The sequence below is a fragment of the Ambystoma mexicanum genome, chromosome 12 (assembly GCF_040938575.1).
Source record: "Ambystoma mexicanum isolate Mex_15411 chromosome 12, UKY_AmexF1_1, whole genome shotgun sequence".
NCBI lineage: Eukaryota > Metazoa > Chordata > Amphibia > Caudata > Ambystomatidae > Ambystoma > Ambystoma mexicanum.
Genome location: NC_090936.1, coordinates 643,979,452 through 644,002,587, shown reverse-complemented (window position 1 = coordinate 644,002,587; position 23,136 = coordinate 643,979,452). Strand labels below are relative to the sequence as shown.

Sequence of the window (23,136 nt, the reverse complement as noted above, 5' to 3'; positions counted from 1 at the left end):
TCTTATGTTAAGCGCTCACCTCTGTCTGAAAATAAGTGGTGTTTCTCACTAAGACTTGTCTAATAAGTAATTAGGGTTGTATATATATAATAGTGACTGTGTGTTGAATTTACTTACCTCTTTTTGTACTAGTGTAATTTACAAGTGTGTCTTTAAATAAATAATTATATACTTTTGCACCAAAGCTCTGGTCAGTGTTTGCTTGTGCTACTGTATCTCTGTACCTACTGTGTATACTCTATATACTGCCTAACTATCTTGAGAGAAGTCTGACTGCTCAGCCACAGCTACCAGGTAAATCTGGGTGGTACAGACTGCTACCAATTGGGTTTACTGCCAACACCTGTAGTCCTAAGCCTTTTGCAGTAGTCCCTAAGGGAACTGCACAGGTTTCTGCCTAACACTGGTGTACAGCGGTGGGATTTGTATTGAGTATACATTTTAGTGTGCTCATAGATACCTTAGTGCAACTAACCACAAAGCTTAGCACTAAAAAGTTTATTTTCTAACCCGTCAACTATGGAAAGTTATAGTCAAGCGTCCCTTGCTACAAAAACTGCTGATTGTTTAAGAGTTCTCTGTAAGCATAAGAATCTCCTGACTAAAGGCAAGAAAATGGAGCTAATAGAAAGGTTGTTAGCAAACCAAAGTCTGGATGGTGGTTCAGAGGAACCTACCACTCCAACACATGTAGATAACAGTAATGATATTGATATTGATCAAAGTATTGATAATCTTGGGTCAGAACCAGAAGAGGAGGGTGAGGATGATGAAGTTGTCCCCCCTAGGCCTCTGCCTGCTCTGCCAGCTGTACCTACTGGACCTTTGCCAGGTCCCACACTTAGTCCTCAATGTCTTGAACTAGAGAAAATGATACTTGAATTGGAGTTTAAGAGACTTACTGCTCAAACAGAACAAAGGCACCAAGAACTAAGGCTCAGAGAAATGGAGCTCAAGCATGAGCTAGAGATGAAGAAATTGTCTGTTGAAAATGCTTCTCTCTCCGGATCCTCTAGGAGTTCCAGTGCCAAAAGACCCCAGATGCCTAAAGAGCTTGTGGGTATGTATGAGCCTGAGTTGGATGTGTTGGATTGGTTGAGTCTGTTTGAGTATAATCATGGGCTCCAGAACATCACAGGAAGGAACAAGTTACTTACCTGTAACTGTTGTTCTCCATCATGGGTCTGGCATGGATTCACATGCTCATGAATGTTCCCCGTCGTCATGCCGGGAATCCTCGGTAAAGAAAAAATCAGTATCAGTTTCGTTTCTGATCTGTCTTTCTTAGTAGTAACCAATCACTGATCTCTGGGTCATACTGGCCCCAGCCAATGATTGCCCTCTCCCTAAGCCCCGCCCCTGGCAGCCATCCTCAGATATTTGGTAGCACGCCAAGAGGCAGTATGACCAAGTGAAGAGCCGCAGAGGGGTAGGTGGGAGGGTTCGCATGTGAATCCATGCTGGAGAACAACAGTTACAGGTAAGTAACTTGTTCCTTCTCCAGCATGGGGTCTGGCATGGATTCACATGCTCATGAATAAAAGAATACATAGCAGTATACACATGCACAACCACGGGAGGTGGCAACAGGCTCAACATTAAGCAATACAACAACTCAACATTAAGCATCTCTTACCTCCTCACCAGGCACACCTTAAGCGAACAGGTTGCGCAGCACTGCTTGGCCGACCCTGGACGCATCCCTGGAGTCCCGATCGACACAGTAGAATCTTGTGAAGGTGTGCGTCGACCTCCACGTAGCAGCCCTGCAGATGTCCAGCAGGGGCACACCAGACAGGAACGCCGTGGTAGCAGCGATCGCTCTGGTCGAATGGGCTCTCGGACGGCCGGGCAGCGGTCGGTTTGCCAACCGGTGACAATGCATAATGCAGCCGGAGAGCCATCTGGAAATGGAAGTCTTCGAGAGAGCCTTCCCTTGATTCACAGCCCCAAAGTTCACAAACAGTTGTGACGTCTTCCGAAAACTCTTTGTGCAGTCCACGTAGAACTTCAGCGCTCTAGCTACATCCAGCGAGTGCAAAGTCCTCTCGGCCGGCGTCGAAGGCGACGGAAAGAAAACTGGTAACACCAAGGGCTCGTTGAGGTGGAAGTCCCGCGGCACCTTGGGCCTGAAGGAGGGATGCGTCCTCAGCACCACCCTCGTGTCCTGAAAAGTCAAGTATGGAGGCTTGCAAGATAGGGCCTGAATCTCTCCCACTCGTCGTGCAGAGGTGATAGCCACGAGGAACGCGGTCTTCCATGATAGGAACTTCAAAGGCGCCGAATGCATAGGCTCGAATGGGGCCCCCATGATCCTGGTCAGCACCACATTAAGTTCCCACGCCGGGGCAGGGGCCTTCACCGGCGGGAATGATCGGAATAGTCCCTTCATAAATTTCTTTACCAGGCGATGAGACCACAAGGACGCCCGTCCCGTAGTCCTGGTATATCGGGAGATGGCAGCCAGATGTATTTTTATGGAGGCGTGAGCCAGTCCAGCTTTGGCCAGCGACAGTAAGTACGGCAGCACCAGCACTTGAGGGGCCGTAATCCGCAGAGGGTTAATCTTCTGTGCACGGCACCAGACAGAGAACCTCTTCCATTTATGACCGTAACACTTGAGAGTTGAGGACGCCCTGGCCTTTGCAAGAACCTCTCTGCAATCAGCCGGGATATCCTACCCTCCAAACTCTAGTGCTGCAGGAGCCAGGCCTGCAAGTTCAGTGACTGTGGGTCGTGGTGTAGAATGGCGCCTCCTTCTCTGGAGAGAAGATCCGCGTCCGCCGGCAGCCTGACTGGCGGGGACGTTGACAAGTCCAGAAGGTCCGGGAACCAGATCTGCCTCGGCCACGCCGGTGCGGCGAGGATCATCCTGCACCTGGACTTCTTGAGCTGGTTGATGAGGCGGAGCAGCAACGGCAATGGAGGGAACACGTATAGAAACAGGCCGTCCCAAGGGAACCAGAAAGCATCGCCCATGCTCCTCGCGAACAAGTCGATCTGGGGTTTGCCCCATCGTCGGAAGAGTCGATCCACTTGATCCTGGCGCAGTTCCCACTTGTGGCAAGAGTGTAGCTCCCTGCTGAGTGAGTCGGCGATGGTGTTTTTTATTCCTGCCAGGTGGAAGGGAACCAGAAACATCCCCTGGGCGACGGCCCAGTGCCTCAGATCCTGGGCCTCCTTTGATAGGGCTGGGGATCTGGTGCCCCCCTGCTTCCGTATGTAGAACATCGTGGTGGTGTTGTCGGTGAAGATCCTCACCACTTTGCCCTTGAGGGACGGGAGGAACGACCTGAGCGCCCAGAACACTGCATGGAGCTCCAAGATGTTGATGTGAAGAGACCTCTCCTCTGGGAGCCAAAGGCCTCTGCATGAAGATCTCCGGTGTGGGCCCCCCAACCCTCCAGAGAGGCGTCCGTAGTCACCGTCTCTTGAAACGCCGGGGTTTGAAAGTCTGTGCCCGTCGTGAGGTGAGCCCGGGTGCCCCACCATAGGATCGCCAGACGGAACTCCTCGTTAAGGGGGATCCTGTCCTCGAAGCAGCCCCCCGCCTGAAACCAGCGGGCGTCGAGGAGCTCCTGCAGCGGACGCATCCGAAGTCTGCAAAGGGGTACAAGGTAGATGCATGAGGACATCATCCCGAGAAGGGACTTGATGGACCTCACCCTGGCCACGTCCGTGGCTAACAGTCGCCGTATCTTGCCCAGGATGGTATTGGTCCTCTCCTCTGAAGGGGAGGCCAATTGCTCCACTGTATCGAGCTTCGCCCCCAAAAACAGTGCTACTTGCGACGGAACCAGGTGGGATTTGGGGTAGTTGATGGAGAACCCCAGCTCCGTGAGCAACCGGACGGTCCTCGCTGTATGATCGACGGCGAGTTCCCTTGACCTTGCCCGGATTAGCCAGTCGTCCAGGTAGGGGTAGACGTGGATCCCCTGCAGGCGCAGCTGCGCCGCCACTGGTGCCAGGCACTTGATGAAAACCCTGGGTGCCGACTTTAATCCGAACGGTAGGGCTCTGAATTGGCAGTGGCGTCCTTAACCATGAACCTGAGGAACTTCCTGTGCCTTCTTAGAATGGGGATGTGGAAGTAAGCATCCTCCAGGTCCAGCGACGATAGGAAGTCGCCTTCCTCCAGCTGTCCCAGCATGTGCTGGAGGGTGACCATCCTGAATTTCTGTGCCTTGATGTACTTGTTTAAGAGAGGCAGGTCCAGGATGGGGCGCCAACCGCCTGTCTTCTTCCTGACGAGGAAGTACCTTGAGTACACCCCGGAGCCCCGGAGCCTTCTGGGGACGAGCTCGATGGCTTTCTTGAGCATCGCCCTTACCTCCAACAGCAGTTGAGGGACGTGATTTTCCTTCCTGGCCACCGGAAGAATTCAAGGGCACTTCTTTTGGAATTCCAGCGAATGCCCGTTGGCCAGGGTGTCCAACACCCAACGGTCGGTGGAGATGGACTCCCACACGCTGACGAACTTCGTCAGCCGGCCTCCCACCAGGGTGCTTCGGTGGGGGCCCGACAACACGCCGGGTCTTTCTTGCTTTGAGGCGGCCTTGACGCCTTGGCCACCTTGGCGACGACGGCGGGAACCCCCTTGTTTGCCGCGACCTCTGTAGGCCTCCTGGGAAGAGGAGCGGTTCGCCTGGCGGTAGGTGGAGGAGCCACCGCTGGATCCTTTGGAGGCACCCTGTCTGCCTCCAGAGCTCTGAAAGGGCCGTCGCTGCTGAAGCACCCCAAGGGCCCGGGCCGTCTCCGAGTCGGTCTTGATGGCCTGTAGAGACTCATCCACTGCCTTACCAAAGAGGTTGTTGCCGTCGAACGGCATGTCCAACACTCTGGTCTGGACGTCCTAGCAAAAGTCTGTCGCCTTGAGCCATCCTCGTCGTCGGAGGCAAACTCTGTTGCCCAGTTGGCGAAATCCGGTATCGGCAATGTCCGTTGCCACCGTAATGGCGTGATCCGACGCCACCTCGCCCTCCTGCAGATCTCTAGGGCCTCTGCCCTTTTGTCATCAGGCAGGAAATCTAGCAGGGGAGCTATCTTGAACCAGAGCTCCCTGTCGTAGCGGGCCACGATCGCTAAGGCATTGGCCGCCTTAATCGTCGTCGCCGCCGACGAGATGACTCGTCGTCCCATAGAGTCCCACTTCTTACCCTCGCGGGGAGGTGGAAGTTGAAGCCGCCGCGCCCGCTGCCTTCTTCTTAGCCGTTGCCGAGACGACCGAGTCCGACGTGGGCTGGGCCCTGAGGCACAAGGGGGTGGCATCGGAGACTCGGTACTTCTTCTCGTACCTGTCCCTCTTGGCGGGTGTCGTGGCAGGGTTTTTGAGGACAGCAAGCCCCTCGTCCCAGATGTCATCGAGTAAAGGCACCGCGAGGACCGTCTTCCTCTTAGCCTCTCGTCGCTGGTACAGAAACCCCTCCTTTTTCTGCTCTTCAGGGCAGAGCTGGAAGAGCTCGGATGCCCTGGTTATCATGGCGTGGAAAGAGCCAACCTCGTCGGCTGGGGACGCCTGCGGGGGAGGCGACGACGGGATGTCCGCTGTGTCATCGCCGCCGTCGTCATCCGTCCCCGTATCCGTCGCCGTATCCTCTCCCGGCGAGGGGGATGAGGGGTCCGCCGGTCTCGCAGGCACGAAGGGTGGAGCAGGGTGGACTCTCCTCCGCCTGTTCGGAGGGCTTCCCGACGGGCCTGGTTCTGGCTCCTCCGTCGGGGTTCGTGGTAATCTCGTCCTTATCTCGGTACATAAGGATTGGATTGCCAACAAAATGGGCGCCGAGCTATCCTGGGGCTCGGGCAATGGCTGCGACGGACGGGATGGCCGCTCCCGTGGGCCCTGTTCGTCGTCCTCGTCGCTATCATCGATCCCGTCAGTAGGGACCATCCCCTGGGATCGAACCTTCTCGAACTTCTCGTTGAGGTTTATGAACCTCTCGTTGAGGCCTATGGACCTTTCGTTAAGGCCCTTCTCGGTCTCCACCAGTTCCTCCTCAGAGGCTGATTCCGAGTCTGTAACGGCCACCGCCTCCCCCCGCCTCTTTTTCAGCCGGCGGCTTCACGGGGTCTTAGCGATGGCCTGGAAAGAGGATTCCCTCTGCGGCGGCAGGGATACTCTGGGCCCAGAGGCCGTTTCCATTGGCGTAGTCTCAGCCGGCTCTGCCGGGGTCGCAGAGACCACTTCGGTAAAGGCCTTAGCCGGATGGATCAAGGCCCTCACCACCTTAGGTGTGTCCTGGGCCTTCACCTTGGGGGGAGGGTCAATGCCTCGCTCCCCCTTCGAGATCGACCGGGTCCGCTCCAGCGGCCTACCCGGGTTCTCGGACTTCCTCTTCCCCGACCCAGAGCGCTGGCTCATGGTCGAACGTGCCGGGAAAGTAGCGCCCTGCTTGGCAACCGAAGAGCCCAACATTTCTTCTTCGCCTTCTCACTTGCTGTGCCCTTCTCCAGCCAGGTGGCGAGGTGGGAACGACGATCTTGTTTGGTCCATTCCGAAAGGTTCTTGCAGATCGCACAGTCCTTCTCAACGTGCGTCTTGTCCCCATGGAGGCAGTAGAGACATCGCAAATGCTCGTCCTCCTTGAAAACGTTATATCATCCGCATCCAGGGCAGTTCCTGAACAGCTTGGATCCGGGCGTCGAGCTCCCTTTGTCCTGGGCCATGTCTTGAGGTAGGCCGCAGATCTTCCGGAATCCTCCAAGAAGTGTAAACTCGACGAAAACTTCACCCTTGAGGGGCGCAGAAGAATTCTGAAACGGGTCCCCGTTATCGGAAATAGAAACGGTGGAGCTTGAGGCTCGATTAAACCGAAAAAATGAGAAATTCTCCTGAAAAAACGTGAAAACGCAGTAAAAAAACTCGAGAGCTAAACACGAGGACTCCCAACACTTGAGCGTGCGGTAAAAATCTGAGGATGGCTGCCAATGGCGGGGCTTAGGGAGAGGGCAGTCATTGGCTGGGGGCAGTATGACCCAGAGATCAGTGATTGGTTACTATTAAGAAAGACAGATCAGAAACGAAACTGATACTGATTTTTTCTTTACTGAGGATTCCCGGCCTGACGACGGGGAATATTCATGAGCATGTGAATCCATGCCAGACCCCATGCCAGACCCCATGCTGGAGAAATGAGTTACTTTCCTGGTTGTTCTCTAGGCTCCCCCCTGTTGCAACTGATGTGGTAATGGAGTTGAGGGAGGAGGATAAGAAGGATTATGAATGTGTGAAGCTAGCCTTGATAGCTAGATTTGGGAAGACCCCCTTCCCAGTACCTTAAGAGGTTTAGGACCCTCAAAAAGCATGATGGTACCCTTTGGGCTACCTGGGTGAGTGAAAGTTTGACGAACTTAGAGGGATGGATTAAGGGTTACAAGGTGAACACTTATGAGGGAAAGAAGAATCTTGTGATGTTGGTGTCAATTTATGATGCCTGCTCTCCTGAGCTCAGACAGCACTTGGCTGATTCAAAGGAATTAGATTCCAGAAAACTAGCTAAGGATGCTGACTTGTGGGTTGACAACAGGGCTACTCACAAGGACTCTGGGGTAACTCAGAAAAAGGATGAGAGGAAACAGCCTAAAAAAGACTCCAAAGAGAATTCTAATAATTCTAATCCCAAAGAAGGCCCCAAACAAAATAATAAGGGTAAGCCACAAGGGAAACTGAATCAGGCTAGTGTACCTTCTGGTGCCAAACCAGAAGTAGGTCAGAGCAAGCCACCATTCGAGAAAGCATTTGGTAAATGCTATGTTTGTAGCTCGCCTGACCATGTGAAAGGGGATCCCAGATGTAAGGGTAAACCTTCAGGGGTCCACACTGTCTCCTTAGCCTTCGCTCCAGAGGAGGAGTACAGGTGGCCAGTGGAAACTTTCTACTACTGGCTGATGATCGCATTGGAGTCTCAGCCAGTGTTTCTTTAGTGTCTCTGGGGTTGTGGGAACAACAGAACTTAGATGTATATAATTCTATCCCAGATAATACTAAAGAGTCCAGGTGAATGGTCATTAGACTCCTGCCATTAGGGACAATGGGGCCAGCATAACTGTGGTGGATAAATCATTTTTTCAGGCAGAGGATGTTGCTAAGGCACCCGAACGCCTCACCAAGTTAGCTGGAGGGCCTGTGCAGATGCTTCCCCAATTACCAGTTCTCATCCAGTGTAAAGACATGACTGTGAAGATACCTGTCAGCATACAAAGTGAGGTACCAGGAAGGGTTCTGTTGGGAAATGACCTGAAGACTCGGCGTAGTGTCACATACCCCCAGACCTCCTATTAAAAGGTTACAGGAGCTCACCAGACCTGCAAGGGATAGAACCATGAGAGGTACTCCCAAGGAGATGATGAAGAAGGATATCACTCCTACTCCACTGGAGTTACAACTTGCTATCTCTGAGCAACAAGAAGCAAAGGGGAAACCCAAGACTTCTAGGAAACAGCCAGCAGCAAGCACTCCAGTGCTTCCAACAAGGACTTCCCCTAGGTTTTCCAAAGTTACACCTGTAACTCCACCTCCAGCTGAGGCTGAGAGGGAGGTACAATCCTGTGTGGTTGAGCTAGACTCTGAAGAGGAGCTAGTGGAAGGCCAAGAACTCATTGGAGATATGGATCCTGTTGACCATCCTGAGCTGCAGTCTTTACTGGCAGAAGGTGGACCCAACAGGGCAGACTTCAGTAAGAGAGAGAGAGAATGTCCAACTCTGGAAGGTCTTCGCCAACAGGGCGCTTCTCAGGCTGATGGGCAAGAGCCTGGGAAGTATAAGTTGCACTGGGAAGATGGCCTCTTCTACAGTGAACCGACTGAGTCTGCACCTGGAGACTACAAGCGGCTTGTAGTACCTCAAGAAAACATACAACAGTTCTTGCAACTATCCCATGAGATTTCTTTGGCTGGTCACTTGAGTTTCAAGAAGACCAAGGAAAGGCTCTCACTCTACTTTTATTGGCCAAAGATGGGGGCTGAGGTAGATAAGTTTTGCAAGAGCTGCCACACCTGCCAAACTTCAGGTAAGGTTGGTTCCAAGAATCTGGCACCTTTAGTGCCTCTCCGAGTAGTGGGAGTCCCATTTGAGAGGGTAGGGATTGACATTGTTGGTCCCCTTGATCCTCCAACCTCCTCAGGCAACAGGTTTATCCTTGTTGTAGTAGACCATGCTACTAGATACCCTGAGGTAATTCCTATGAGGACTGTTACAGCTCAGGCTGTGGCTAAGGCCCTCCTTGGTATTTTTACCAGGGTTGGGTTTCCTAAGGAAGTAATCTCTGACAGGGGGTCAAATTTTATGTCCCACTACATGGAAAACCTGTGGAGTTACTTACAAGTTCTCAACCGCATACCACCCTCAGAAAAACGGGTTGGTAGAAAGGTTCAACAGAACCATGAAGAGCATGATAGGTGCTTTGGAAGATCCCCTTAAAAGAAAGTGGGACCTTCTACTGCCATGCCTTCTATTTGCTTATAGAGAGGTTCCTCAGGAGGGAGTAGGTTATTCTCCCTTTGAACTTCTTTATGGCCATCCAGTCAGAGGTCCAATAGGCCTGATTAAGGAGGGGTTGAAGAGTGCTCCTTCCCCCAAGCCAGTCAGAGTGACTGACTATGTGATAGGTCTCCGTAGCAGAATGTCACACATGATAGCAGAAGCTAGTGATAAACTGAAAGCTGGGCAAGCTTTGGTCAAGCATTGGCATGATCAAAAGGCTAACATGGTTGAGTTCACTCAAGATCAGCTAGTTCTAGTTATGATCCCAACAAGGCAAAGGGCCTTGCAAGATAAATGGATGGGACCCTTCAAGGTTGTGGGTAAACTTGGAGAGGTGAACTATCTGGTGGACTTGGGCAATCCCAACGAGGCTCCCAGAGTCTTCCACACCAACAGACTAAAGGCGTATGTCTCCAGGCCTGAAGTAGGAGCCTTGCTTCTAGCTTCAACAGAAGAGGAAGAAGAGAGTGAAGCTCTCCCTGATCTCCTCAGAGGCTTACCCTTGGATGAAAAGATTGAAGGAGTAAATCTCTCTTCAAATCTGAGACCTGAGCAACAAGAGGAGTGCAAATCTATGTTAAATCAGTTTGCCTCCCTGTTCTCACTTTCACCAGGCTTGACCCCTTGGGGCCCGCATGATATACTCACTAGTGACTGTCTGCCAGTCAAAAGCAGAGGATATAGAATGTCAGAAAATGTAAGGACCCACATCAAAGGGGAGGTCAAGAAGATGCTTGATCTCGGGGTAATAGAGCCCTTTACTAGTCCATGGTCTAGCCCAGATGCGTTAGTACCAAAGGCAGGATCCAAAGAATTGAGATTCTGCATGGATTATAGAGCTCTTAATGCAGTCACCAAGACTGATGCCCACCCTTTGCCTAGAACAGATGAGTTGGTGGATAGACTTGGTGCAGCCAAGTTCCTCAGCACATTTGACCTTACGTCAGGCAATTGGCAAATAGCCCTGACAGACCATGCCAAGGAGAAAACTGCATTTTCTACCCCAATTGGCTTATACCAATTTAAGGTTATGCCTTTTGGACTGAAAAATGCACCTGCAACATTCCAAAGGATGGTAAATCAGGTTCTGGCTGGGATGGAGGACTTCTGCATGGCATACTTGGATGACATTACAGTGTTCAGCCACTCCTGGGAAGAGCGTGTTAACCACCTAGGACATGTTTTGCGGGCTCTTGGGAAGGCCAACCTGACCATAAAGGCAAGCAAATGCCAGATTGGACAGAGTAAGGTGGACTACCTTGGGCATGAGGTAGGAGGTGGAGAAATAAGGCCTTTGCTAAGTAAGATTGAAGCTGTGCAAAATTGGACAACACCTACTACTCAAACCCAGGTGAGAGCCTTCCTAGGCCTCACTGGGTATTACAGGAACTTCGTTGAGAACTATGGGACCATAGCTTCTCCACTGAATGTAATCTCCTCTCCAAAATTCCCTAAGAAGGTTAGATGGAATGAGAAGTGCAATCAGGCCTTTGAAAACCTGAAGAAAGCTCTTTGCCAAGCACCAGTACTGAGAGCTTCTGACTATCGCCAAACTTTCATTGTGCAGACAGATGCTTCTAATGTAGGTATAGGTGCAGTCCTTAGCCAACTGGATGAGAAAGGTAGGGAGCACCCCATTTGCTTCATCAGCAGAAAGCTGGAGGATCCTGAGACAAGGTAGGCAACAATTGAAAGAGAATGTTTTGCTATTGTGTGGGCACTGAAGAAGTTTAGGCCATACTTGTATGGTTCTACTTTTGTCATTCAGACTGACCACCAACCCTTGAGTTGGTTGATGGAAATGAAGGGGGAAAACCCAAAACTATTGAGATAGTCAATCTGCCTTCAAGGGTTTGATTTCACCATTGAGCACAGGTCAGGGTGTCACCACCAGAATTCTGATGATCTCTCTAGGATGTATGTCATCGACTAGAGGTATGAGATTCACCCAGGAGTGGATTAAATGCTCCTGTCCCTTAGTCTGGGGGTGCGGGGGGGGCGAGTGTTAGGGAGAATTCTCTGTATAGGCTAATTTCCCAAACCTAGTGAGTCCCCCGGCAGCTTTGCTGGATTTTTGGGGTTTATTTTTTTCTCCTGCTAAAAGTGAGACTATTTTTCTCCCACTCTTAGACATGATTTGAGATATCCTTTGACTTTGTAATGTGTTTTATGGGGTCTTTTACTCCATAGGGTTTCATGTGTTTTTGGTAAGTGTGTTAAGCAGCACCCTCAGTGCAATAACACAGGGGTGTCATAGTGACCCCCAAACATAGACTCCATACCCTGGGACTGACTACTGTCTCCCAGGGCATGTAAAGTCACCATTGACTTTAGTAGTCTTAAATTGTGAACAGAACTAGTACAAACCATCATATTGTGGAAGTACTGGTAGGGGTAATTAGATTGCCTCTGGGTCTGTTTTTCGAGGGGGCACTGTGCAGTCCCCCCTTGTCGAGTTTCTGGCTGGTGGCAGTGGTTACCACGCAAAATATTCCACCGGAATATTTCCTATGGGATTTTCCCATTCATTTTAAATGCACCACCTTTTTGGTGCAATGTTAAAGATACCGCTGGGTTATTTATTTAATATTTATTCCCCGGTTGAATCTTTTTGCCAGGACTCGGTTTTAAAATGGTGTTTGTGTTCGCCTCTGTAACTCCAACCCAAGTCGAGCCCTTTGTTCCACTTTTGGCGGGCTTCTGCACAGAAGCCTCCAAAAGTGGTGCCACTCTGTCTGGGTCTACAGGATGTGTGGGAGGGGGGTTTAGGCACCCTGGACTGAGTTGCCTCGGCAACTCAAGTCGCACTCTTGTGTGATTGGCCCAGTGCTGAGCCGCCCAGCTCACCACTTAGCATGTTTGAGTGACAGCTAGGACTGATGAATGGGGGTTTTCTGCATAAAAGCAGGGCTTTGGGGACTGGAACTTCAGAAGTCACCACTGGACCTAAAGCATCCGAAGAGGTAGAAGCTGAGCCGACTTGCAACGATGACACCACCGGTGGAGCCCTGCTGAACCGCCTCACCACTTCCCAACGACAGAGATCTTCATCCTGGAGACTCTTCTTCCTTTAAACTGGTGGGGTTAACCAGTTCGCCCTCTTTTCGCCTTCCTGGATCGTCTCATGGTCGAATCGCCCATGCCAAGCACCCCAGTGGCCGGATAGCCACGCTTCACCACTAGCGCGAATAAAAGGGTAGTACCTTTTAACCGGGAAACTCCGCGGCTGGTTTCTTCCCTGGCAGTGCAACGACCTCCAGCTTTCCTCCACGTCGAGATCTTCTTTCCCCTGGACGAAGCACCGACTCGCACCCGCTGCCAGGATCAACTGCCCCCGCTAGAGCTTTCTCACCATTTCAAGTACTGTGTCCCGCCTGGTCACCCTTGCAACAGACTGTTCAAGGTGTCCCGTAAATCCTTGACTCTCTATCCTGGTGTGACCGGGGACCTGTTTACTAACTTTCTCTGAACTGATCCAACTCTTTTTTGAACTATCTGCAAAGACTTTTAAAATATAATTCAACTGTGTGATCTTGGACACATTCCGCCTTGCTCTCTCCAAGAGTGGGCCTGGTCTATGAACTTTCTTGCTCTACAGTAGACTCTGCCTTTCTTGACTTGCTGTTGTTCTTTTAAAAGTGTTGGTATTGTGTGCTTTTCTAATTCTGCCTTTTCCCTCCCTTTTTAACTAACTTATTGGAGTGCCATCTTAGGTTAAGCGCTCACCTCTGTCTGCAAATAAGTGGTGTTTTAACCAAGACTTGTTCAATAAGTAATCAGGGATGTTTATATATTGATAGTAACTGTGTTTTGAACTTGCTTGCCATATTAGTGTTAGTGTATTTTTATAAGTGTGTTTTCAAATAAATAATTATATACTTTTATACCAAAGCTCTGGTCAGTGTTTGCTTGTGCTATTGTATTTTGGTACCTAATGTGTATACTCTATATACTGCCTAACTCTCCTTGAGAGAAGTCTAACTGCTCAGCCACAGCTACCAGGTAAATCTAGGTGGTGCAGACCGCTACCAATTGTGTTTACTGCCAACACCTGTAGTCCTAAGCCTTTTGCAGTGGTCCCTAAGGGAACTGCACAGGACTCTGCCCAACAGGGAGCACGTCCTTGCCTGCTTCAGGATGCAGAACATGGTGGTGGTGTTGTACATGAAGATCCGCACCACCTTCCCCCGCAGCCGAGGTTGGAATGATTTGAGGTCCCAGAAGACTGCCCGCAGCTCCAGGACATTGATGTGAAGGTCCTCCTCCTCCGGGAGCCAGAGGCCTATGGTGTGCAACTGTCCAGGGAGGCATCCCTGGTGACCGTGGCCTCGTAGAGTGGGATTTGAAAGGGAGCTCATTATGGGAGATATGGGCATACTTTCCCACCAACATAGAGCTTGCCGTAACTCGTGCGTTAAGGCGATCTTGTACGACCAAGCGTCTGTGACCTGCAGCCACTGTGCATCCAGAAACTCCTGAAGAGGCCTCATCTGGAGCCTACAAAAGGAAACCAGGTGAATGCAGGAAGATATCATGCCTGAACAAGGCTAGGTGGCTCATACATTTGCAGATTGCACCGACGACAGGTGCTGTTCCTTCCCCAGGATGGCCACCACCCTCTTCTCGGAGTGGATAGCCAGGCATGAAACCGCGTTGAGACGGGTGCCCAGAAACAGAGCAGCCTGTGATGGCTCCATGCAGGACTTCGGATAATTGCTGGAGAATACAAGCTCCATCAGAAGGCGTATGTGTGCTGGTTTGCCAATATGCAGGAGCGAATGAGCCAGTCATTCAGATAAAGGTAGACGTGGATGCGCCGCACACCGGAGACAAGCACTTTGTGAACACCCTTGGTGCCGGTTTCAGGACAAAGGACAGGGCCTTGAACTGATATTGTCGCCCCTGAACCACAAACCAATGTTTTGGGTGAATGGGGACGTGAAAGTTGGTGTCCTCCAGGTCCAATGTCGCCAGGAAATCCCTTTCCTCCAGCTGCTCAAGCACATGCTGCAACGTGACCATTCCGACCTTCTGGGACTGCAAGTATTTGTTGAGGCGCCTTAAGTCTAGGATTGGCTGCCACACTCCTGACGTTTTCCATACCAGAAAGTATCTGGAGTACACTACGGAGCCCAAGAGGGACGGAGGGACTGGTTCTATCGCCCCATTTCTTAACATGGGCTGAACCTCCTGCAGCAGTTGAGCAATGTACAGTTCTTGACGCACCACAAAAGAAATGCAAGGGTACCTGTGTTAGAACTCCAAAGTGTGCCCTTGATGAAGAATGTCCAGCACCTGTTTGCCTTCTGTGACGGACTTCCACTGGTCGATACAGTTTGCTACCCGGCCACCCAATGGGGTGCTAAAGTGGGGGGCCCGGCTCCACAGCCAGTTCCGCCCTGCATGGCCGTCTACATCCTGGTCTGCGGGCAACAACGCTGGCCTCCGGTGCCATAGCCATGTGAGCGGTCTCTGTAAACTCCCTGGCCTGTGGAATGGGAGGCCCAACATTAGGGGGTGGTGCACCCCTTTGGGGGCCTGTTAGACGTGCCTCTTGAGGACCAAAACTATGAAAACCAACTCTGCTGCAGTGTCCCCCAACAAGCGTGCCATCTCCATATCCGTTTTAATGGTTTGGAGTGTCTCGTCCACAGCCTTGCCAAACACATTGGCCCCATCAAAGGGCATGTCACTAACTTGGACTGCATGTCCGCCCTGAAGTTTGTGGCTTTCAGCCAACTCTGGCGTTGGAGGGCCACTCCATTGCCCATCTGGCAGAATCTGGATTCTGCTACGTCCAGCGCCACCAAGGCCACCTCACCCTCCTGGAATGGGGCCAGGGCTTCGGCCTTCTTGTCGTCTGGCAGGAAGTACAATTGGCCCGACCTTATACCAAAGATCCCTGTCATAGCGGGACAGGATAACTAGGGCATTGGTGGCCTTGACAGTGGAAGCCGGAGTATAAATTATCCTTTTGCCCACTGCGTCCAACTTCTTGCCCTCCTGGTCCGGGGGCACCATGGAAGATGACGATGGGTTGGAGGAACGCTTCCTGGTGGTGGCCGACACCACAGAGTCTGGAGAAGGCAGTGTCCGTAGGCACCTTGGGGCCGAGTCTGGTAGCCAAGTCTGGGACCCTCTAATTCTTATCCAGCCGGTCGCTCTTGGAGGGTGTGGTACTTGGTGTTTTCATTAGAGGCAGGGCTTCCTCCCAGACATCATCCAATAAAGGAACCACCATGACGGTCTTCCTCAAAGGTTCACGCCGCTGAAACAGGAAACCCTCCTTCTCCTCCGGCACCAGACTCAAGAGTTTGGATGCACTGGAGATCATGACGTGGAATAAGGCAATCTTGCCCAGCAGTGAAGCCCTAGCAGGCTCGTCGGTGGCCCAGAGGTTCCCCGTCAGCCAGGAAATAGTCTTCATACTTGTCTGTACGAGTGGCCATGGTATCAGTGTCCGTACAGATGTCTGTACGTACGCGGTGGCTCCTCAACCAAAGTGGTTAAGGCCCTACGGGGAGGCAGCAGCGGGCGCTGCGGGCCAGATGGAAGCGGCTGTTGTTTCGGCCTAGCAGGGCTAGACAGACGCTTAGGCCTGGGAGGACCCCTGGCTGGGGCCCCTGGAGGGCTATGGGCCAGGCCCATCAACGGGGCAGCAAGCAGCCTCTGTTGAATCTCAGACACCAAGGTGTGAAGAGTGGTGAGAATGTCCGGTGACATGTCCCTGGGTGCTGGCTGGATTGCGAACGGAACAGCTGGCAACGGATCTGGGCTGAAACGCCTCAGAGGGGTGAATGGTTGATCAGACTCCTCTCGTGGAGATTCTTCCTGGGACATGGGCCAGAGGCCCCCTTCATGGTCCGAGTAGTAGTCCTCAGGCAAGTGCCCATCATCAGAGCTAGTTTAAATGTGTGGGGACTCTCTCTGAAACCCCACCCAGCACTGTAGGGGACATCCTCATGGGCCTAGGCAAGAAGTCTGTCGAAGGCAGCAGCTTCCTCAACCTACCTGAATCCTTCAGGAACGATGCGATGATGGGAACCTGTAACATGGATGGCGCGCCCGCCGCAGTTGTGGTCGTTACAGCTGCAGCAGATGGAGGCCGTATAGGCAGAGCCACTCTTGGGGTTGGCGTTGTCATGACCCTAGAAACGATAGTCGTTGCTGGGTCTCTCGCCAACAAAGTAATGATGGTGATCATCGTCCAGTCTATGAGGCTATTACAGATGAGGTCGTTGACAAGGTCATGGTCATCGACGGGCTAGCCATCGATGAGGTGGATGTCTTGGAAGATTAAGTAATCGTTGACGAAGTCGTGTTCCTGGTGAACGATGGTGTCATCAACAGGGCTTTCAATGGACCCCCAGCAGGCCTCTCCTTCGTAGCCTTGTCTTGGGAAGAGGATCTGTGTTTTGAAGGGGTCAGGGACTTCCTTGCGGAAGGTACCCCCCAACCGGTAGGCTCACCGTGGACAGAGATGGAGACGGGGGAACGGGTCCTTCCCGAACTAGGTCCTGCAGCCGCAGTGACCTTCGTCGGATCGGGCGCATGGTGTTTAGTCTTCTTTTTAATCCCCTGGGAAATGGCATCCTCAAAGGACCTCAACCTCTTTTTCTCAGAGGGAGTCTGCTCATGGGACTAGCTAGTCCTAGACAAAGCATGACTGCCCCTGGAGGCCGAGTCAGAGGCCTTCCCCTCCTTGCCACCAACCTGCGATAGCTGTCCCGCTTCGTCTTCGCTGGAAATCAATCGAGATCTCACATCTGTCCTCATCCTGGTCTGGATGCAGACAACACATGTACATGAGGTGACAATCTTCGACATAGACATTCTTCAGGCCACATTTCTCGCAGGCCTTGAAGAAACTTCTCTTGCTCGCCTCGGACATCATTGAGGAGCGAAGTCGGCCCAAGCCTGGGCTCTCCGAACCTGTAGAGAAGATCTGCAGATGGAGTAGGTCTTCACCAGCAAAGAGTCCCCGCTGCCAGTAGTCAACCGCGACCGTCAATGATGAAAAGGATAGAGAAATTATCAAAGTTACCCAGAAAACGTGAAAAATATCTCAGGTCGCGAAGAGCAAAGTAAGAGGACTCCCAACAATGAAACATGCAGTCAAAATATGAAGATGCCTACCATGGGTGGAGCTTAGGGAGACGACTGTCATTGGATGGGGGCAGTATGACAAAAAGGACAGTGATTGGTATAGAGGAGACAAGCTGCTTTCAGGTTAAAGCGAAATGGCTTTGTTTTTTACTGAGGTCTGCCAGTCTGACAAGAGGCAATATTGATATGCAAGTGAATCCATGCCAGATCCCTTGCTGGAGAAATCAAGCCTACTGAGCCTTCTAGCTCTGAGGCTAATAAATAAGATCTGTTAGTGTGGACAGGGGCTCTGTAGCTCAGACATTGTACTGCCTCAAGGCAGCGGTCACCTCCGGCAATCTTTCAGAGGTAGGCTGACTTTCCTGGGCTGCTGAGTCCCCTTCAGGCTTTGGGACTGCTACAAGGACATGACTCAGTCCAACAGATTCAAATTGTTCTGGCCAGATACCACAAATCACAGAACTGCATTCTCATTTGAATGATGTTTACACACCCAATAGTCTCCAGACAGACTTTCAACAAAAAAGAAAGGTTTTCAAGTTGGGCAGTAGTATATGCTTGATATAAATTTGTATAGTGCTTTTCTACTAAGAGGAACAATTTGCCAATGGGACTTTAAATGGGAAATGTTATATGTGTGACCCTCTCTATAACCCTGACGCCCCAAACAGAACTTTACAAATAAATCTCCAAAAATAAAGAGAGGGTTGAACTTGTTGGGAAAGTTTCATCGATGACACTATAGTTGTAAACCTGATCAAATGTAATCTCTAATAGAAAGTTCAACTTAACCATAACTGCAAAGGCAATATCATCCAGTGGCTAGCTCTTGGGTTAATGGCTCGTCTCTGAAAAGCAACAGGACTACAATTCTGTTACAAGACCGGAGGCGAGCATTACGCTTTAACTTCTTTAATTACTGCTCGACAGCAATTCAAAACTTTACTCTTTAAACCGTTTTTTTTTTTAAGAACGTATGCCCAATCGGCTGAAAAAACAAAAACAAAAACATGAAGATATGAAACCATCAATCCCAAGATTCCTAGAGGCTCTGTAGTCCTAGCCTCCTTTCTGTCCACCAATAGCAATCCCTTGTCTAGTATAAACTCCCATGTCTCTAGGTCCTTTCCTCTTCTTTTTTTGCTGGCTCGACAGTTAAGTGATTTCTTAGTTTGCGAGCGTGTTTACAGATTTACATCAGTGTTTTATCGTTACTTGAGCAATGAGCTGATGTTAGCTGCTAGGGTTATTACTAGGCGCGTAGGCGCGCGTATTCCCTGCGAGCGCAGCGTTTTAATTAGAGAGGTTGCGTCGCGTGGCCATTTAATACACGCGTCGGCACCCGCGTGTTGTTTTGACAGGGCGCGTTAGAGGGAAAGGGCATCCCGCGAGTTATCTTGCTCGCGTCGGGGAGCCCGTTCCCTCAGGGACGCGAAGGCGCGAAAGGCGCATATGATAGCGGAGCCTCAGAGGAAGAAGCGGGCTCATTGGTGCTTGCCGCGCATGCGCGCAAGGATTTTGGGGATAGAGTAACGTTCTTTACTCGAACGTTACGGTGTCTTACACTTGCAAAGGAGTTAAACTCATGGAGAGAACGGATCCTGTGGAACGAGCGTTTTAAGAGGCATAACATTTTTTTGAAAAATTTAAACACAATTTGAATTACACGCTCGTGAGCTGCACCGTAGCAGAAGCAGTCTGGTCCATTTCTGAGCAGCTGATAATATCTCCAGGCAGGCAGTGATGGCCTGTGACAGAGGAGATGAGTACTGGGAGGAGTACTTGGACCAGGATCAAGAACTACATGAGGAGGAGTTCGACCTCTCTCAGAGTTTTAAGAAGGTATTAGGGGATTCCCTAGTTAGAGCTGTAGCTCAAGGGGTCCAGCCTATCCAGGACAGGCTTCAAGTCCTTGAAGACATTTTGGATACTAAAGCTGGCAGGGATGAAGACCGAGGTGAGGGGACCTCCACCACCAAGCCTCTACAAAAGGAACAGAGGGGGTGTAAAGCAGCCCGGAAGAGGAAGCACTCTTCTACCCCCCGGGCTTAGAGATGGGGAAGAGAGAGAAGTCCCTAGAGACAGATGACGCCTTTGACAGGCTCAAGGATGCGTTCCTTTCCAGATCAGCAGTGCCCAGCCTCGTACCCCCTACCCCAGGGGCGAAAAACATAGGGGGTCAAGCCATCTTCCTCAGATGAATACGATGAGCAAGAGGAGGAGGCGAAAAGTCTGTCAGAGAGCATTGTAGAGAAAGAAAGACAGACCGTAAACGATGCCAGCGTGGTGGACGGTGCCCCTGAGGATATGTCTGATATGTTTGAGCCTGAAGCCATCAGGCATCCACGATCCACGGACTGGGCGCCATCCCCGAAGGTGGCGCTATACATGTCCCAGAGAATAAGGAAACCTCTGGAGAAGGAGATCAGGTTCAGGTTACGTTCAGAGTGTCCCAGGCCAGAGCTCTCGGGGAAGGTGGCGGAGACCCCAGAGCTTGACCCCAAAATGTTGACCTTCATTACAAAGGCCAGTAAGGACACGCGAAGAGAGATGGATCGCGCATGGTGGTCCTGTTAGGATAAGATATTAGACCTGGCAGGGCCAATAGCCAAAATCATGGACCTTGCAGAGAGGGCTAAAGACACTGGGGAGCCGGTGGACCCGTACATTCTTGCCGGATGGGCTCAGAGGGCGGTATGCCTCTTAGGAAATGCAAACACCGCAATTTCAGCGGAGAGGCATAGGTCGGCGCTGTTGAAAATAGACAACAAATTAGGAGACTTAGCCTCCTACGAGGCAGGAGAAGGAGTGCAGGTCCTCCTGTTTGGCGACACGTTCGTCAAGGAAATTAACAGATTTGTAGGGACCTATACCGCACTCGAGAAAGCTCAGGCATCAGAAAGGTATTGCCTACCCGGGTTTTTGCAGGAGCCGGCCGCAACAGAAGTCGCTCGTCCGGCCGCCTCAATTACAACAGGAGACCTCTAGGGCCCAGGGCCCAATACTGGGGGTCACGCCAACAAGATGTGTTCTTCCCAAGCAGAGGCAGAGGTTTCAGAGGGCGCAGAGGAAGAGGATACTTCAGGCACCAGAATAGCCCCAGAGGTGAGAAAAAGCGCCACGAGTTATCCCCCGGTGGGAGGGAGAACGTTGCTTTTTATAGACAACTGGCGCGCATTATCAGCAGACGCTTGGGTGATTCAGACAGTTCAGGGATTTCAGCTAGATTTCGTGGAGGAGCCGAGACAGCTCCAACACCCTCAGCGCATGCAGTTTTCAGTAGAGGAGATAGCTCTCTTAGATGCAGAATTGGAGGCGCTAACGCGAAAACAAGCAAGAGAGAGGACACGGTCTCAGGCGCAAGGTTTTCTGAGCAACATGTTCTTAGTACACCGCAAAGGGAAGGTGAGGCCTGTCATGATGCCTTCCCCCGTGCATCCGGATCAAGCCCATCAGCCCCGGGAGCAGGCATCCAGACATTTACAAAAACCCCAGCAGACCCAGCTAGGGGCTGTCTGGGTTCAGTCCTGGTGCCATAGGCACCAGGCTCATAATAAAAATCAGTCCTGGCACCATAGGCGCCAGGCTCATAGACATTACTTACCTCATGCAGACCATGCTGCAAATAAATCCAAGCCAACGTGAGGCCTGGATGGGACTATTTTACTACAGGGACTATTTTTTACTCTGGTGTGGTCCTGGGGAACTTCTTTCCTGGGACTAATTTGGAGGATATTTAAACCACGCCCGAACAGCAGCACATGCTTCGTGTTATTCTGCATCCTGCAGCGTGAATCTCACCGTGCCTGCAGCCAGCATCCAGTCTTCTGCCACGCCCGCCTCGAATCTGGAGCTCCTAGAATAAAGAGGAAGAAAAGGACAAGGTAAGAAAACAAACTTATTTCAAATTCCTCACCTGATTCCGGATCCATTTCATCTCCCGACCTGGAAAGTACATCAGTCCTGCACGCGTCGCTTCGCCAGCTCCAGCACGGCGCCATACTCACCAGTTCTCACAGCATCTTTCGATCCGGCACTGTCTCCATCATTTCTTTGCCGTACACCGGCACCTAGGGGCACAAGAATAACAAGGTGAGCCAAGGGAATCAACAAATACCTCTTACCACCATAGACTTACCTGATTTACCACCGGCGGTATTATTCTCCATATCTTCATATGCCGCATCTGTTAACGCATGCAATAGTTACCGGACAGCGTTGGGTAACACAGACTCTTACCTGAACGCCAGCAGCAGCTACGAGACCGTCTTCTCACGAACTCAGTTGCAACTTAAGGAAGGAAGGGGACAAGAGTGAACATGGGGCACATTGAACTCTTTGAACTTGATACTTACCAATCCCGCCTGGGACTTCAGAGTCAATGCTTACCGGAACTCTCCCAAAGCCTTCAGACCAGTGAAGTAATTGCACGAGGAGCATCAGCAAGGACCTGAAAGCATGCTTTTGCAAATCTGTGCTGTGTTTGACTTTTTTCAAAGTGTCAAAAAGTAAGTACAAAAAATAGCGATATAACTTTGCTGCCTGGGTGGTGGGCCTGGCCCTCAGTAAGGACAAAGGTCTACTCTCATCTGCCTATTTGGTAATGGGGCATGGCCGAACCCAGGCGTCATGGTGTGTGGAGACTGGTCATGGCTGCAAGCCATGAAACAAGTGGCCTAGATATGTGATGTCATCAGTGATTTCATCAATGACATGTGTGATGTCATCTTTGATGTCCTGAGTGTTAATCTTAGCAGTGCACAGAGGTGGCGCGAATTATGGTTGCTTAACTTATCATAACTGGCCAATTTCTGGGGTGTTCCGGTTTTACTTGTAACCATAAGATCCCTTTAACAAAGTTTTTTTTCCTTGAATTTCAAAGGTTTTTATTAGTGCAACTTAACCATAACGCCCCTTTAACAACGTTTTTTACCTACATATTTATGTATATCATGCACGTAAATAAATATGTTTGTGAGCGTGTGTGTTGCTGTCTACACGCACACACGAGAAACAAGTTTCACCAAGTAGAATTAAGGGCATTTGTTTTTGAGTCAAAGATGCATTTGAAAAGTAGATACATTTTAAAATAGATACATACCAATTCACATAATCAAAATCGAATGCAATTGTAATTTCTGTCCCTTTTGGAATACTTTGGATGGAGTAAATATAAAGATGAATGGTTGCGTCTTCAATAACATGTCGAACCTAAAGCCAATAAGAACAGTCAAATCAGTTGAACTTTTAGCAAGTTTATATCATGTGTATAAAATAAAACAAAACATAATCTTTGTGAAAGCAGTTTGCTGTGTAGCATATGCTTCACTGTTATCAATTTGCTTTCAGAGGTTACAAGACGAGGAACCATCATTTTAAATGAACCAAAGAGATCATGACTCTCTGCAAAGAAAGAAATGCAAAATATTTTCCATGTAAATTATTAGGCGTGTCTTCTGATATCTCCCACACTTCCCCTAGGCTTTCTATCCTCTCAGATAACCCAAATCTACGCACTTGGGTACCAAAATGAAAGGTGAGGAGAAAGCAG

General features: G+C 50.6%; 1 protein-coding gene across 4 annotated transcripts in view; it reads right to left on the bottom strand.

The window, feature by feature from the left end:
• Positions 1–23,136, bottom strand: part of KMT2E (lysine methyltransferase 2E (inactive)) — a 3,564,841-nt gene that overhangs the window by 1,548,072 nt on the left and 1,993,633 nt on the right. For all 4 annotated transcript variants that reach the window (XM_069629119.1, XM_069629120.1, XM_069629118.1 and 1 more), the window contains one exon: positions 22,687–22,796. In XM_069629119.1, coding sequence (XP_069485220.1) covers positions 22,687–22,796 — 110 coding nt within the window. The remainder of the gene's footprint in view (positions 1–22,686; positions 22,797–23,136) is intronic.